Here is a 14,384-nt window from a genome sequence, read left to right on the forward strand (position 1 = left end):
CTTTCAAGGAAGAAGGCCCTGCGGTGACCGTCAAGGGGCGTGTTTGCCCCTCCCTGTCACAGGCACCCTACAATGGACGCCTTGAACTCCTTAAACGTGCGAGATGTGAGCAGATAACAGTGGGGAAGGTCGATGCTCTGTTGCTGCATCGCCAGCGGTAAGGCAGAGGGGTCTCCTCTTCCCGAGGCCGGCGTAGGATACGGCTTGGTTGTCCTTTTTAATTCCTGAGCTCTTCATACTTCTAGCTGAAATGTCAAGATGTGTGCTTTGTGCTAATGGTTCTGCCCATGTCTGAGGAACGTAATTAAACCCATGAACAACCCCCGGAAACAAGTGAACTTCCTGGTCTCCGAACAGGGCCCAGCGGCGCTGGTGCTGGGAGATGCCAGAGGCTGCCCCCCGAAGTCCGTGGTCGCTTTCCCGTGCGGGGTGGGGAGGGGAATGAGGGGTTCGGGCTTGTCGCTAACGGATCAGCTGTTCCCGTGAGACGTAGCTAAACCAAGGTGTCGTTTCTGCCCTCCTGTTAGAACTAGAGAAAGTCCCGGCTCTCTGCTCATACCATTCCCGAGTGACGTGTCTCCTTCTTTCCCTGAAAGTCTTTACAATGTTGACGTTACAGTTCGAGTACAGAGCTCTTTTTTTTTTTTTTTTTTTTGCTGGTTGCTTTTTTTCCAGGCACGTGACTTGTGTTACAGTAGTGTTCAGTTTAGAGTCGGCGCACAGGCTCATGTCAGTGTCAGGTGTGCAACATAGTGATTAGACACTTGTAGAACTTGTGAAGGGTAACTTTTTTTTTGAACTGCCCGTTTCTGGACCTCTCACCTCGTGCTAAAGAGAAGCAGGATGTGCGTCGCTCGCCGCACAGTGCCCAGCGCTCCACCGACGTGCTGAGAGAGGAAGCTTCCCTCTCCCGTCTCGGCTACTCGCATTCGCCCTCCCCAGGCCCTCACTCACCCACGTGCCGTCTCCCTCTCGCGCCCCCTCTCCATCCAGGCGTAACCTGGAAGCCATCCCTGTAGGTTCCCTCGCCCCCAAGATCGAGGTCCACTTATTCCGCCTCCTGATGATCTTAAGTCCAACTCCTTTTTGTCTTCGTTGCTGTAGCACACAAATCTTGAGCTATCGCAGAATACTCCTGAGATGCAGTAAATCTACTAAGAACACGTCAGAATAACAAGCAGAGAAAACCGGCGGCCTGGATTAGGCGCGGGCTTCTGTGTTTTCATAACAATTCGAAGGCGAGTTTCCTGTGCAGCCAGAGTTGAAAGCCATTGGCCTGAAAGGTGCGAGATTCGCAGTGGAAAAGCAAGACCCCGCCCCAGGGAACACTGTAAGTGGTGACTGAAACGCCGGCGCCATGTCGTCTGAGGACAGCACGGATCAGCCGGAACGCAGACGAGGACTCGGCACTGTCAGAGGGCACCCGACCGGTGTTTCCCCGGAGACGCAGCACGGGGCCGGGAGGTAGCCCATCGCAAAGACTCTTCCTGCGGCACGCTGACCCCCGCTCGGGCAGGCCGGGCGGCCCTTCCCACTCCCCAGCTCTTCCCAGGGCACTCTGCCCTCAGCAGTGACATGGCAGACCTCGTTAACCTAGCACCAAGTGAAAAAAAATACGCGTGTGTGCGTGCATACGTTTTTTCATCTTTGTGATTTCCAGGGGTCCTTGGGAAAATCGCCAGGATGATACGAGGTGTAAATGATGTCCTTGGAGTTTAATTTTTTTCTATAGCAATGTTTTGCTACAGAGAATCGGGACGAGACGTTCATATTGTAGGCTCAGGCGTCGATCAGGGAGCCGTGAGAACAGCCCCCCACCGCGCGCGCACTGGCTGACACTCCTGACGCGTTTCCGAGCTTCCTTTCAGAGTCAGGGGTGACGAGGCGACGTTATTACCCGGCTTCCCAGCACTGCGTCCAGCAGCCTTTTCTCGCCGGGGCAGACGGACACTTCGGGGCGGAAGGTCGGAGGTCAGGGTGTCCCCATGGTCACAGCAGATTTAATAGGGACACCCAGGGGCTTCTCTCGGCGGGCAGCGTCTTCTTGCAGTCTGCAGGTCCAGGTCCGACGGTTTTGCGGCTCTGCGATGGTGCCGCCCGGAGCGCGGATCCACGCCCGCCACAGCTCTCCCGGGGCTCAGCAGCACGGAGGCGGCCGGGGACCGTGAAACGCGAAAACCGCTGCTTTTAAGAAAGACAAAAATCACATTTTAAAAACAAAAAGACAAAGGCTCGTGCATAGTTCTGTTCCTCTGTCGGTATCACTCTGCGTAAACTTAGCGCTTCATATCGATTATACTTTCTAGCCAGAGTCACTCAATTACACTTCACAGAAAACTGGGGGGGCGGGGGGGGGGATGCGTCCCGCCCGTGCCTCCCTTATGCCCCTTTAAAGTGGCGAAAATGAACACGGCTGTCGCCATGACTCAAAGAAATAGCTTCCCTGTGGCCTCTAATTAAAAATATATACAATTGAAGTTACGCTTGGGAAGCAGCGTTTCCAGTGTACTGGCCTGTAACTCGCTGAGTGGCCCAACGATTATTAAATTAATTCAGTATGGGACCAAGGTGTATTTTACCTAATGTGAGATAAACTGAAGCACATTCAGATTTTTTATTATTGAATGAAAATCAGTCTGGCTCGCGGGCGTGCCGAGCCGGAAGAGGCCGGGCGTCGCCTACCAGCGGGCCGGGGAGACCCGCAGAGAAGGGAAGGGAGCGAAGCCGCTCCGTTGGCTGCAGCCGACCGGCTCTTACTCGGGCCGCGCCATCGGCCGCCGTGAGCCGCTGCCGTGAAGCCGTGACTTCGTCCCCGTGAGGGGTTCACGGGCTCCGTGTTGGCTCCCCAGGGGCCGCGTGAGGCTCTGCAGCCCCCACAGCCCGACGGCCTCCTTGCGTGGTGAACACGGACGGCCCTGGAAGCGGTCTTCACGCTGACACGTCACAGAACACAATTAGCACTGATGTAAAAAGCTCGTAGGGCAATCATTTGATTCGATTTGTCACAAGTTTACACTTTTTAAAATCTTCAACATTATAGGAGTAATCTTATTTTTTAATCAGAAAACCTGTTTAAGTTGAAAAATAAACCCACGTAGAATAAAATGTATGTTTGTCTTATATGTAATGTGGATAACTCAGATTATAAAATAAGTCTTAATTTGCAAATACATTAGCTATGTGGATTCGAATTCTTAAAACATTCCGAGTTAGTTATAATTTCAGCCACTGGTCATGGGTAAAGTCTAATAAGAAAACCAGTCTAGACTTCGAAGAGCTATGCTCCTTCCTGGTGGGCATGAAAATCTTAACTGATTTTAGCTCGGGCAAATAATCAAGCAGGAAAAAAAAAAAAGGCTAACAGACCAGGTCTTTTGTCCCTCACCCAAAGGAGACTAGGTCTCGCTAACCCCCCGAATTAACCTATGCAGAACAGCAGGCGACCAAACCCCCAGCGTCCAGTGGAGGGCGAGTGCGGCAGGGCTGGTCCCACAGCGCTTCGCGGACGCCCCTGCGTTCTGCGGACGGCAGACGCCACTGGCAGAAAGACTGCCTTGCCGAAGGCGCCAGTGCTGGTTAGATTTTCTTTTTTTTTTTTTTTTTGCAATGAAGTATTTTTTAATTAAGGTATACACATATTTTTAGACGTAATTCTACCGCATGCTTAATAGACTCGATATAGTGTAAACAAAGCTTTTATTGCACTGAGACATCAGAAAATTTGTGTGACTTGCCTTATTGCGATACTCGCTTTTTTTGTGGTGGTCTGTAACCAAACCCGCAGTGTCTCTGAGGCATGCCTTTCCTTATCCATCCTTGAAACGAAACAAAGTTAAAACTAGTAGGAAGGAAAATTAACATCAAAAAGGCAGAGAGTCAGCAGAGTTCTGTGGCCACTTGGAGTCTTCTCTGGGAGCCGACAGAAGGGGATGGGACCTACCTGAGTACCTACCTGCTACCTGCGTGAGACTGCCCCTCCGGGGAGGCAGACTGCCTCCAGCTGTCAGTCTATTGGAAGACCTCCAAAACTGTTAAAAGATGATCTTTTTAAAGGTACGTCATACCTCTCTTACTAATAGAAAACAGATTTTTTTAGCTCATTTGTGATGGGACCAGAAAGCCATTGTGTCCCATTCAGAGGAGAATCCTCGGAGCAGACATGTCCACAGGCCTTTAGGAGTGCCCAGACAGCTTTGTTAATGGGTCAAAGCTGGCTTTTTCCCCAGAGGGAGAAGGAAGTCCACTGGACCCCAATGGACAGATTCTGCATTTCTGTAGAGAAGAATCACTTGCATTGCTATCAATTTCCTACAACAAAGAGATCTGTAAAACAGCCCTAGGACAATGAGAGGCTTAAACCCCATAAGAAGAGCATTGGCCGGTGTGCGTGCGTGTGCGTGTGCGTGTCCGTGCGTGCGTGTGTGCATGTCCGTGTGTGTGCGTATCTGTGCGTGTGCATGTCCGTGCGTGTGCGTGTGTGTGTGTGTCCGTGCGTATGTGTGTCCGTGTGTGTGCGTGTGCATGTCCGTGCGTGTGTGTCCGTGCGTGTGTGTGCATGTCCGTGCGTGTGCATGTCCGTGTCCATGTGTGTGTGTGCATGTCCGTGTGTGTGCATGTCCGTGCATGTGCGCGTGCATGTCCGTGCGTGTCCGTGCGTGTGTGTGCATGTCCGTGCGTGTGCATGTCCGTGCGTGTGTGTGTGCATGTCCGTGTGTGTGCATGTCCGTGTGTGTGTGTGCGCATGTCCGTGTGTGTGCGTGTGCATGTCCGTGTGTGTGCGCGTGTGCGTGTGCATGTCCGTGTGTGTGCGCATGTCCGTGCGTGTGCGTGTGCATGTCTGTGTGTGCATGTCCGTGCGTGTGCGTGTCCGTGCGTGTGCGTGTGCATGTCCGTGTGTGTGCGTGTGCATGTCCGTGCGTGTGCGTGTCCGTGCGTGCGTGTGTGCATGTCCGTGTGTGTGCGTATCTGTGCGTGTGCATGTCCGTGCGTGTGCGTGCAGGTCTCCACCGAGGACCCTCCTTGCCATCCAAAGACGGTTCAGTTTTCCCTCCAGCCTTGACTCCGTGACAGCTTCTCCTGTTCATCATGTGGCTCTGCATTTCCCCGTCCGTCAACCGTATTACTCCTTTCTAGATAACTTGCAGATACCAAGACGTGTCCTTTTTTAAGGAGCGCCCTTGATTAATCAGGAGAATTATACTGGATATATTTTCCAGTTCCTAATTCATAGATCAGATAAGGAGACATGTCATTCTTAGTAATAAAGTCGCCCTTTCCTTTTCATCGCCGCGACCCCGGCCAGGGCCGGCCGTCAGGCCTCCTGAGCATGCGCTGCCTGTCTGGGCGCCGGGCAGCTCGTCCTCCAGGGAGAGCGCGTGACGCGGGTTTTGTAGCTGGGTTCTGCAGATGACCTTTAGTCTTCCAGATTCCTTATCAGGCGTCCGAGTCCGAGTCAGAGGGACGTGGAAGTGCGTTCTTTTCTTTTTTTTTCCTTTTGTATATTTTTTCTTGTCATTTAGACTTCTATTTTGGATTTTGAGTTTTCTTATAAAAACAGTTCCCCTCCCCCAGCCTGGGATGAGAGGAACTATCAAGCGACCACTTGACCACTATGTAAGCCCGACTTGACGCAGACCTCGTAGGGGTCCTGTTCTTGATTCTCTTTTCTTGGGGGTATTAATAGATAAGATATTAGAATAGATTAAAAGAGTATATGAAATATATGTATATATACACATACTTGTTTCCCATTTTATATTTATCCATTTATAATAAATACTTAACAAATACGATGAGTGCTTGTTGTCTGCCAGGCACTGTTCTGGGGATTGGGGGGTAGGGGGGTGTTGAAAAGCAAACACGAGGTCCTGCCCTCGTGGAGCTCATATTCCACTCTAAGTGGGGCGCAGTGGTGAGGCAGTAAGCAAGATCAGTAAGGCGTGTAGTGTGATAAGTGCTGGAAAGAAGCAGGCAAAGGGGGGAGGGGTGGAGACAGGGTCTTGCCGTGGGGCCATGGTTCAGACGGTGGCCCAGGGACGCCCTCCCTGAGAAGGTGACCCTTGAGTAAGCCCCAGAGACACGGGTGTCAGGGAAGAGCATCCCGGGCAGAAGGAACCACAGGTGCAGAGACCCTGGGCTGGGAGCTGGTCTGTCACGGTCAAGGGCACTGTGGCTGGAGCAGGGTCAGTGCTGGGGTCAGCCAGGGAGCAGAGGCGCCTGGTAGAGGGCCTCGTGCCCGAAGTGGCAGGCGGGGCCAGCGAGGTCAGGAGGGGCGCGATCTGCCTGTGTGTGCACAGAGCATGGATGTGAAGTCTCAGGGGTTTGAGCAGGAAGATGATTCGAGGGCCTTGGACGGTGATCCGTGCGCGATGATGGGCTGGGATGTCGGGTGGAGCTGACGAGCTGCGGTCAGATTCGGGATAGATTTGAAAGGTCAAGTTCCCAGGATGTGCTGATGGATTGGACCTGGGGTGTGAGGGAAAAAGAGCGAAGGGTCGATGATGTCGATGCCTTTGACCTGGGCGAGAGTGGGTCGCCATTAACAGGCGAAGCCGTGGGAGGAGCAGGTTAGGGGTGCGGCTCAGCGACAGTGTTTGACGTAGAGCGGCCACCACCGTCTACTTCCGAAGTGCTTTGTCACCAAAATTAAGGCGCGCGCCCGCCCCCGCCTCTGGTGACCTCCGCCTGCTTCCTGCCCTCGAGCCGCCCTGTGCTAGGTGTTTCACGGAAGTGACTCGTGCGATATCATGTTGTCTGGCCATTTTCACTCAGCGCGTTCTGAAGAGCCAGCCCTGTCGTATCAGAACGTTGTCACTTTCTGTGGCTGAATAATATTCCACTGCGTGTGCGTACCGGGTTTATTTCATCCACTCCTCTGTCGATGGACTCCTGGGTTGTTTTCACCTGTCCACAGTGAGCAATGCTGCTGTGACAGTTCTCACACAGGCATTTGGGTCCCTGCTTTCCATTGGTTGTTTTGTTATGTACGTGGCAGCGAGTGTGCTGGTTACGTGGCGACTCCGTGTTTGACTTCTGGGCGCAGCACCAAACTTCTCCACGGTAGCCGCATCTGGCTTCTACAGCCTCACGGTGCTCGCCGGTTGACCCGTCTTTCATTGCAGCCAACCTGGAAGATGCGACGCAGTGCCTCGCTCAGGCCTTGGGTTTGATTTCCCCAACGACTAACAATGCAGAACAGCTGTCCTGTGTTCATCACTCACTCGCTTTTCTTTGGAACCATGTCTGTCTGCCCACTTACCCTTGTTTTACTGTTTTCGTTTTTTGAGTTGTGGGAGTTCTTTATATGTTAAACCCTCATCAGATATATTTTTGGCAAATACTTTCTCCCATCCTGTAGGTTGTCTTTTTACTTTCTGGATAGCATTCTTTGATACACACCTGTTTTTAATTTTGATGGAGTCCAGTTTGTTTCTTTGTTTTGCCTGTGCTTGTTGGTGCTGTATTTAAGGAACCATTGCCAAACCCTGTGTCCCAAAGACTTTTCCCCTACGTTTTCTTCTACGAGTTTTATAGCTTTAGCTCTTAAACTTGGGTCTTCGGTCCGTTTTGCGTTAGTTTTGCATCTGGAGGACCGGTCCGAGGCCATCCGGCCGTGCGTGGCCACCCAGCTCTCCCAGCCCCATTCGTTGGAGAGACCGCTTGCCCGGGGAGTTGCTGGCACCTCCCTCGTCGGAACTAACGACCGCAGACGTGAGCATTTGTCCTGGGCCTTCGGTTCTGCGTCAGCGTTCATGCTTATGCCAGGGCCGTACCGTTTTGATTACTGTAGCTTTGTAGAAGGTTTCGAAATCGAAAAGTGTGAGACCTCCAAATTTGTGTTTTTGCTGGTTGTGTCCCCTTGGAATTCCATATGAATTTTAGGACGGTTTTTTTCATTGCCACAAATGTTCTTGATAGAGATGGCATTAAATCTGCTTTAGATGGTATTTATATCTTAGCACTATTAAGTCTAATGAGTAAACACAGAATGTCTTTGTTTATTTAGGTCTGTATTTCATTAACATTTTTTAATTTTACAACAGTGTACGAGTCTTATCTCCTTTATTAACGTTATTCCTAAGTATCGTATTCTTAAATGAAAGTGTTTCTTGATTTTATCTTCTGATCGTTCATTGCTAACATGGAGAAACATAGCTGAATTTTGCATTCCGTGACTTTGCGGGAGCTGCTTATTAGTTCCGCCCGCTCTTCCGGGGCTTCCCCCACGTGTGGTTGGCCCGTCCGGGAGTGGGGACCATGGTGCCTGCCCCTTTCCAGGCTGGAGGCTTCTCATTCCTCTTTCTTGCCAAACTGCCCGACTAGAATGTGTCAGATTTGGGACCTTTGTTAGACCTCCAGCGGAGGTATCAAGCAGCAGTAGAACATTTGAGTCTGGATGTCGGGAGCCAGGTCCAAGCTAGCGATATGAAATGGGGATTGTCGCCTGTGGCCGGTGCATAAGCCAGGACGAGGCTGAGGGAACTCACAGAGGGAGAGTCTAGGTTTCAGGGCGGAGTCACGGGGGTGGAGCTGAGAGCTGCAGAGGCTCAAGCAGAAGTCAAGGAAGTTGCCCTTCCAGTGTCCCTTCCTCCCCGGTCCCAGGGTTTGGGTACTTCCCACAGAGGGAACCCTGCTGCTCGTGGACGGTTCCGTGGGAGAAAGATTTCATTTGGGGCTGGTCCCATCGCTGGGCCTGCCTGGTTACCATTCAGGCATGGCCTTGAAGATCAGGGTCAGGGGTCAGCCAGAGTCCTTCTCGATGAGTAGAGGTTCCCACGGAAAGGCCTTGACCCCAGACCCAGCGCAGCGGGCCGGGCCCGCAGCCGGTGGGAGCCGACAGCGGCCTCTGCTGGAGGGGCGACGAGCTGGCACGCGGTCGCCCTTCGTGACCCAGCCGCCGCTGCTCTGAGTTCCTCCGTGGACTGACGGACTCATTCTCTCTCATTCTCCTCTCTCTGCCGCCCCCAGAAGTGCCACGTGGCGCGCAGGCCCCTTCGGCTCCACAGGTGTGTCCACCGGGTCCTCCGAGTGCCTCTCCTTCCCCCTCCCCATTTATCCACGTGGGCCGTCCAAGACACGCATGTGTGCAGCGGTCAGTCAGTTCATGGCTCCACTGCGCAGTCGGTTGCATTTGGAGCTTATCATGAGTCACAAAAATGTGTGAGTCATGTGAGTCCATTTTTAAATTATGTATAGACCTCACAGACAAAGGAAATTTGGCGAGATGTGTCCCAAGGTAGAAAACAATAGCCCTTTCTGGCTGGCGGAATCATAGGGGAATTTACATGCCTAATGGTGTATTTCCAGAGCCATTATTTATTTTTTTACTATAAGCATGCTTTTGTTATGTAAATAAAAATATTTAAAAATTTATATTTAATAAAAACCTCTACAATTCCGATTACTAGCAGATGCCAGCGCGTACATAGGCAGCCCCGAGATCCGGCTGCTCTGTGCCTGGGGGTCCGGGGCGTGGGTGCTCCACGCGGCAGGCAGGTCCTGCAGGCCCGTCCGGAGCGAGGACACCGCGCCCCACTGCCCCAGGGACAGCTCCCTGAGCCAGCGAAAGCGTGTGCCCCCAGCCCTGCCCTTCCTCGGGAGGCCACCAACAGGGCAGCGCCCCAGGGCGGCAGCTCACTGGGCGAACGGACTTCCGGAGGGACCTCTCCCTTCTCCACTGCCCCGTGTCCTGGATTACTCTGGATGGGTTTGGGGATATTATCTGAGTTTCTATCTCTTGGGCTGGTGTTTTCCAGGAATATGAAGTATTTTTTCTTTGATATATGCTTAAATGTTTATTTTTAAGTGACATAACTTTTCAAAAAACGTAATGAAGTTTATTTTTGTGGGAAAAAATGTTTTTTAAAATATTTCTGACTGTTTTTTGTTCCTTCTGTTTTGGATCTCTAGCCAACGAGGACATTAGTCATGACGAGCATGCCATCTGAGTAAGTATTCATGGTTTTGATGACTCCGATGACAGTTTAGCCCGTCTTCCGTGCCGCGGTGCTGAGCTCTTAGGCCATCCGTGGGCCTGCACCGCAGCCCTGTTCTCTCTGTGCTCAGACTCTGAGTCAGAAGTAGAAAAGGTGGTTCGAAGGCCGCGACCAGTTTGCCACGGAGACTTTTCGAGCGGCTCAGTGGCATCGAGAGGTTTTGCTCGTCCGTCTGCATGGGAACGTGCCCATGGCTCGCCCCTTCCACACGAGGCCGCGCCCACAGCTCGCCGGCCTTAGACCTTTCACACGGGAAAGCACGTCCAGCCAAGATACAGTGCCATATTCTTTGTCACAGAGTTCTGAATTCCCGTTTAGAGGGGGAAACCGTGTTTCTTTATATCACTCATAGGTTTTAAGATATTCATCAAAACATTGGGATGCTTCACTGAAAAATGGACTGTAAAAAAAAGAGTGTTTAAAACAATTTCGGTAGCAGGACCCTTTTCCTACCCACGGCATGAAGTTGAAAGGACTGATGATTCAAACATGACAATTAGTGAAAAAGGGACGTGCTGATGCCCGAGTCGACGTCTTCGGAAGTACAGCGAACACTCTTTAATGCAAGACGGAGCATAGACTATGAGTGTCATATTTTTAAAAGTGTGTTTTTACCCCAAATAGATAGTAACAGCTAGTTATCTTCTCAAAAGTTTTAAAGTGAACCGTCTTACTCAGGCGGGATTCTCTCTCCCTCGTTCTCCCCACGTGCACGTCTCACCTGAAGTTCCTGAGGCCCGGACACTGCGTCCGGATTTCGAGTCCGGCTCCGCTGGTCGTTGACTTGACACGGTTTCAGGGCGGGGGCGGCACAGCCGTAACGGCGTCAGGGCGGCGTCGCTCGATAAGCCAGCCGCTGCCCCCGCGTGCCCGGCACCGGGGGCGGGGGTCATTCCCGAGCTCGGGGCGCGTGCCGGGGTCACCGGGGGTTCCCCGGGGCGCACGGCGTTGGGAGGATGGCCGTGCGAGGGAGCGGGGAGCGCGGGGGCCGCTCGGTTAGGGCAGGGGGAGGGGGAGCGGGTCTCCGTGTGGACGCAGACGCTTGAAGCGCGCTTGGGGAAGGGCGGGCCCGAAGGGGGGCGCGGCGGACCCCGCGGAAGTGCGCCTCCGTGGGACATGCCCCGAGAGCCGACCCGGCGCCCCGCGGGGACCCCGTGCTGCGCGCGCAGTGGTCGCGGGGTTCGGGGGGCCCGGCCCCGGCCGCGCGCAGTGGTCGTGGGGTTCGGGGGGCCCGGCCGCGCGCAGTGGTCGCGGGGTTCGGGGGGCCCGGCCCCGGCCGCGCGCAGTGGGCCCCGAGGGCCGCGAGGCAGGTGGCCGCGTGCGGAGAGCCGGCCGGCCGCACGCGGGGCGTCGGGCCCGGTGCCGGGGGCGCCCCTGCCCCTGGGGGACGTGGCAAGGCCTTTGACAGCCGTCAGCTTAGACGGTAGGAGTCGAGCGCTGAGGTTTTCTCTTAATTTCCTCACATTTCGTGTTACGGGCCGTAAAGAAATTAAGACGTGAGCTCCATGGCCCAGTCAGTGTGAAATTCTAGCTTTCTCGCTGTTTCGTGTCCTGGTGTGATCACCTCGGTGCTCGTGTTCAGCAAACGTTGATTTCGCTTCTCCCCCCTTTTGCCAGAAAGCAGATCATCGTGCTCCGGGTCGTGGACAAACTGAAAGGCTTCTCCGTCGCCCCCGAAGTGTGCGACAGCACGACGCACGTGCTGGCCGGGGGCCCGCGGCGCACGCTGAACGTGCTGCTGGGCCTGGCGCGCGGCTGCTGGGTCCTGGCCTTCGAGTGGGTGAGCGCGGGGTCCGGGGGGGCCCGGGGGGCGCGAGGGGAGTCAGGGGGGCGAGGGGCGGCGGGGGGAGTGGGTGGGCGCGGGGACCGGGGGCGGGGGGGGGGGGGCCGGGGGGCGCGAGGGGGTGGAGGGGGGGCGGGGGGGAGTGGGTGAGCGCGGGGTCCGCGGGCGGGGCCCGGGGGGGGGCGCGAGGGGGGTGGAGGGGGGGCGGGGGGAGTGGGTGAGCGCGGGGTCCGGGGGGGCCCGGGGGGCGCGAGGGGAGTCAGGGGGGCGAGGGGCGGCGGGGGGAGTGGGTGGGCGCGGGGACCGGGGGGCGCGAGGGGGGTGGAGGGGGGCGGGGGGGAGTGGGTGAGCGCGGGGTCCGCGGGCGGGGTCCGGGGGGGGGCCCCGGGGGCGCGAGGGGGGTGGGAGGGGCGGCGGGGGGAGTGGGTGGGCGCGGGGTCCGGGGGGGGGGCCGGGGGGGCGCGAGGGGAGTCGGGGTGCGAGGGGGGGCGGGGGGAGTGGGTGAGCGTGGGATCCGGGGAGGGGGCCCGGGGGGGGCGGGCGGGCGTACACCCCTCCGCCGGCCGCAGCACCAGCGCGGCACAGACTGGGAAGGAGGGCACAGAACACGTTCTCACGGTCGAATCGCTCTCTTCTGTGTTCGACCGAGACATGACGCGGCCTGTGCCAGTGACGGCTTAAAAGCCTGAAGAGCTCGGTGGTGGTTTCTCCAGACAGATTTGCTTAGGGTGGAACATGTTCACTTAGCCCCGCTGGGAGATGTTGTGTCTCACGCATGTCTTTCTGTGACATCACACGCCCTTATTTCTGTGCACTAAAGGTGGTTCATTTTTTTAATCATCGCTTTCATTATTCACGAAAATCGAAATTGTCTGCTACTCTTTCTACTTGTACTCCGCTCCCGAAGCCGCGGGCCGCAGCGGCCGTTACTTGTGTTACTGTTTTGCGTCTGCTAAGTGTCTCCCTTCCTCCCCCTCCCCCAAGGAGGTTTCATGTTAATACTGCGTTAATTTAAACCAGTAGAAACATAACATGCAAACAAACTGCAGCTGTACTTTTAAGGATGGCCGCGGCCTTTTTCCCGTGTCACGATGTCACCCCGCAGCCCTCTGGTGCAAGAGGTGCAAGACGGCAGTGCTTCAAGCCACGAAGCGGAAAAGGCGGACGTTCCCCCAGAAGTGCTCTTCGCAGTGGTGGCAGTTGGGGACTCCCTTCCCTAACTGTGGGTACCGATCCTCGTTTACTTGCACAAAAGAGCATTTATCACTCCAGCTTTGCTGGTCGAGTACCCTGCTGTCTGTCTGGTTCACAGTGTATGTTCACAGTCAGCTCTTCCTTTCTTCATGTCCCAGAGGGGGAAAAAAGTTCTTTTATGGAGACGTGGGTTTGTGCTCGGCTCTGAACCCACCCCGTTCTTCTGGCACTTGAGCCGGCCGGAGGGGTTGGCGTTTCCTGCCGCTGCCGAGGCCTCCGCAGGCCTCCGCGTCTGCTCAGGCCGCCGCCCGCGTCGCGCACTGGTCACGTGCAGCGGCAGCCCGAGGCCGGTTCCGCCTGCGGCGCCCTCGGAGGCATTCGCCAGCCTGCGAACCAGGGAGAGGCGGGGAGGGAAGCTCGCTGTTCAGCAAACGCCCCGTGCTCAGAGCCCCCGCCTCGGTCTTCCTGCCTGAGGCGAGAACCCGGGTCACTCAGTCACCTTCGCGAGCGGGCGAAGCGTAAGTGTGACAAGGCAAGAGGAGGAAGTAAAGGGCATTTGCCTCTACCTGCAGACAACATGATTGTGTATGGAGATGGTTTCGAGAAACCTCCAGCTGAATTAAATGTCAGGACACAGTGCTGTAAGGTGAACATTGACACATGTAAGCATAAAACTACCATAACATGCACAGCATGTGTATGCTGAAAATCAAACAAATAAATGGAGAGAGACATTCGTTCATGGATTGGAAGACTCCATGTAGTTGAAATGTCAATCCTTGCCAAATCTATGGATTTAGCGCATTCCCAAAGTCTCAGGAGAATCATTCATAGGCTACGTGAACTGATTCTGTTTTCATATATCTGCTGCTGAGCACATAGATGATTCGAAAATGTGTTTAGAGTCTACGGCCACGCCCCCCTGAACACACCCTATCTCATCTGATCTCGGAAGCTAAGCAGGGTCGGACCTGGTTAGTACTTGGATGGGAGACCGCCTATGAAGACCAAGTGCTGTAGGTGTAAAAAATAAGAAAATAAGGGATTGTAAGTTGACAAGGTCCTTGCGATCTGTGAGGTCAACCAAGGGTTGCCGCGCCTAAAATAAATAAATAAAATGTGTTTAGAGAAAGAGGAACTAGCAGAGCTAGAACAATTTTGAAAGAACAACAGAATTGGAGCACGAACACTGCCTGGCTTGCAGGCGCCCTTTGTCACGTCAGCGTGGTGTGCCGAAGGGCGGACGTCACGGAATGGGAGCCCAGACATGGCCCCGCACAAGCACGGCCCACTGCTTTTGGCAAAGGTGCAGAGGAATTCAGTGGGGAAAGGACAGTCTTTTCAACAGAAGGAACCGGAAAAATTGGGCATCTGTATGCAAAAAACCAGTGGACCCATTCTCATGCAGTATA

At 54.6% G+C, this 14,384-nt stretch overlaps 1 protein-coding gene and 1 pseudogene across 13 annotated transcripts in view; both read left to right on the forward strand.

Moving 5' to 3' along the window:
- Nucleotides 1–14,384, forward strand: part of MCPH1 (microcephalin 1) — a 156,862-nt gene that overhangs the window by 42,970 nt on the left and 99,508 nt on the right. For all 13 annotated transcript variants that reach the window (XM_036228987.1, XM_036228996.1, XM_036228985.1 and 10 more), the window contains 2 exons: nt 9,910–9,947; nt 11,613–11,775. In XM_036228987.1, coding sequence (XP_036084880.1) covers nt 9,910–9,947; nt 11,613–11,775 — 201 coding nt within the window. The remainder of the gene's footprint in view (nt 1–9,909; nt 9,948–11,612; nt 11,776–14,384) is intronic.
- On the forward strand, nt 13,877–13,995 carry LOC118609512 (annotated as a pseudogene).

The sequence above is a fragment of the Rousettus aegyptiacus genome, unplaced genomic scaffold (genome assembly GCF_014176215.1).
Source record: "Rousettus aegyptiacus isolate mRouAeg1 unplaced genomic scaffold, mRouAeg1.p scaffold_m13_p_11, whole genome shotgun sequence".
Taxonomy (NCBI): domain Eukaryota; kingdom Metazoa; phylum Chordata; class Mammalia; order Chiroptera; family Pteropodidae; genus Rousettus; species Rousettus aegyptiacus.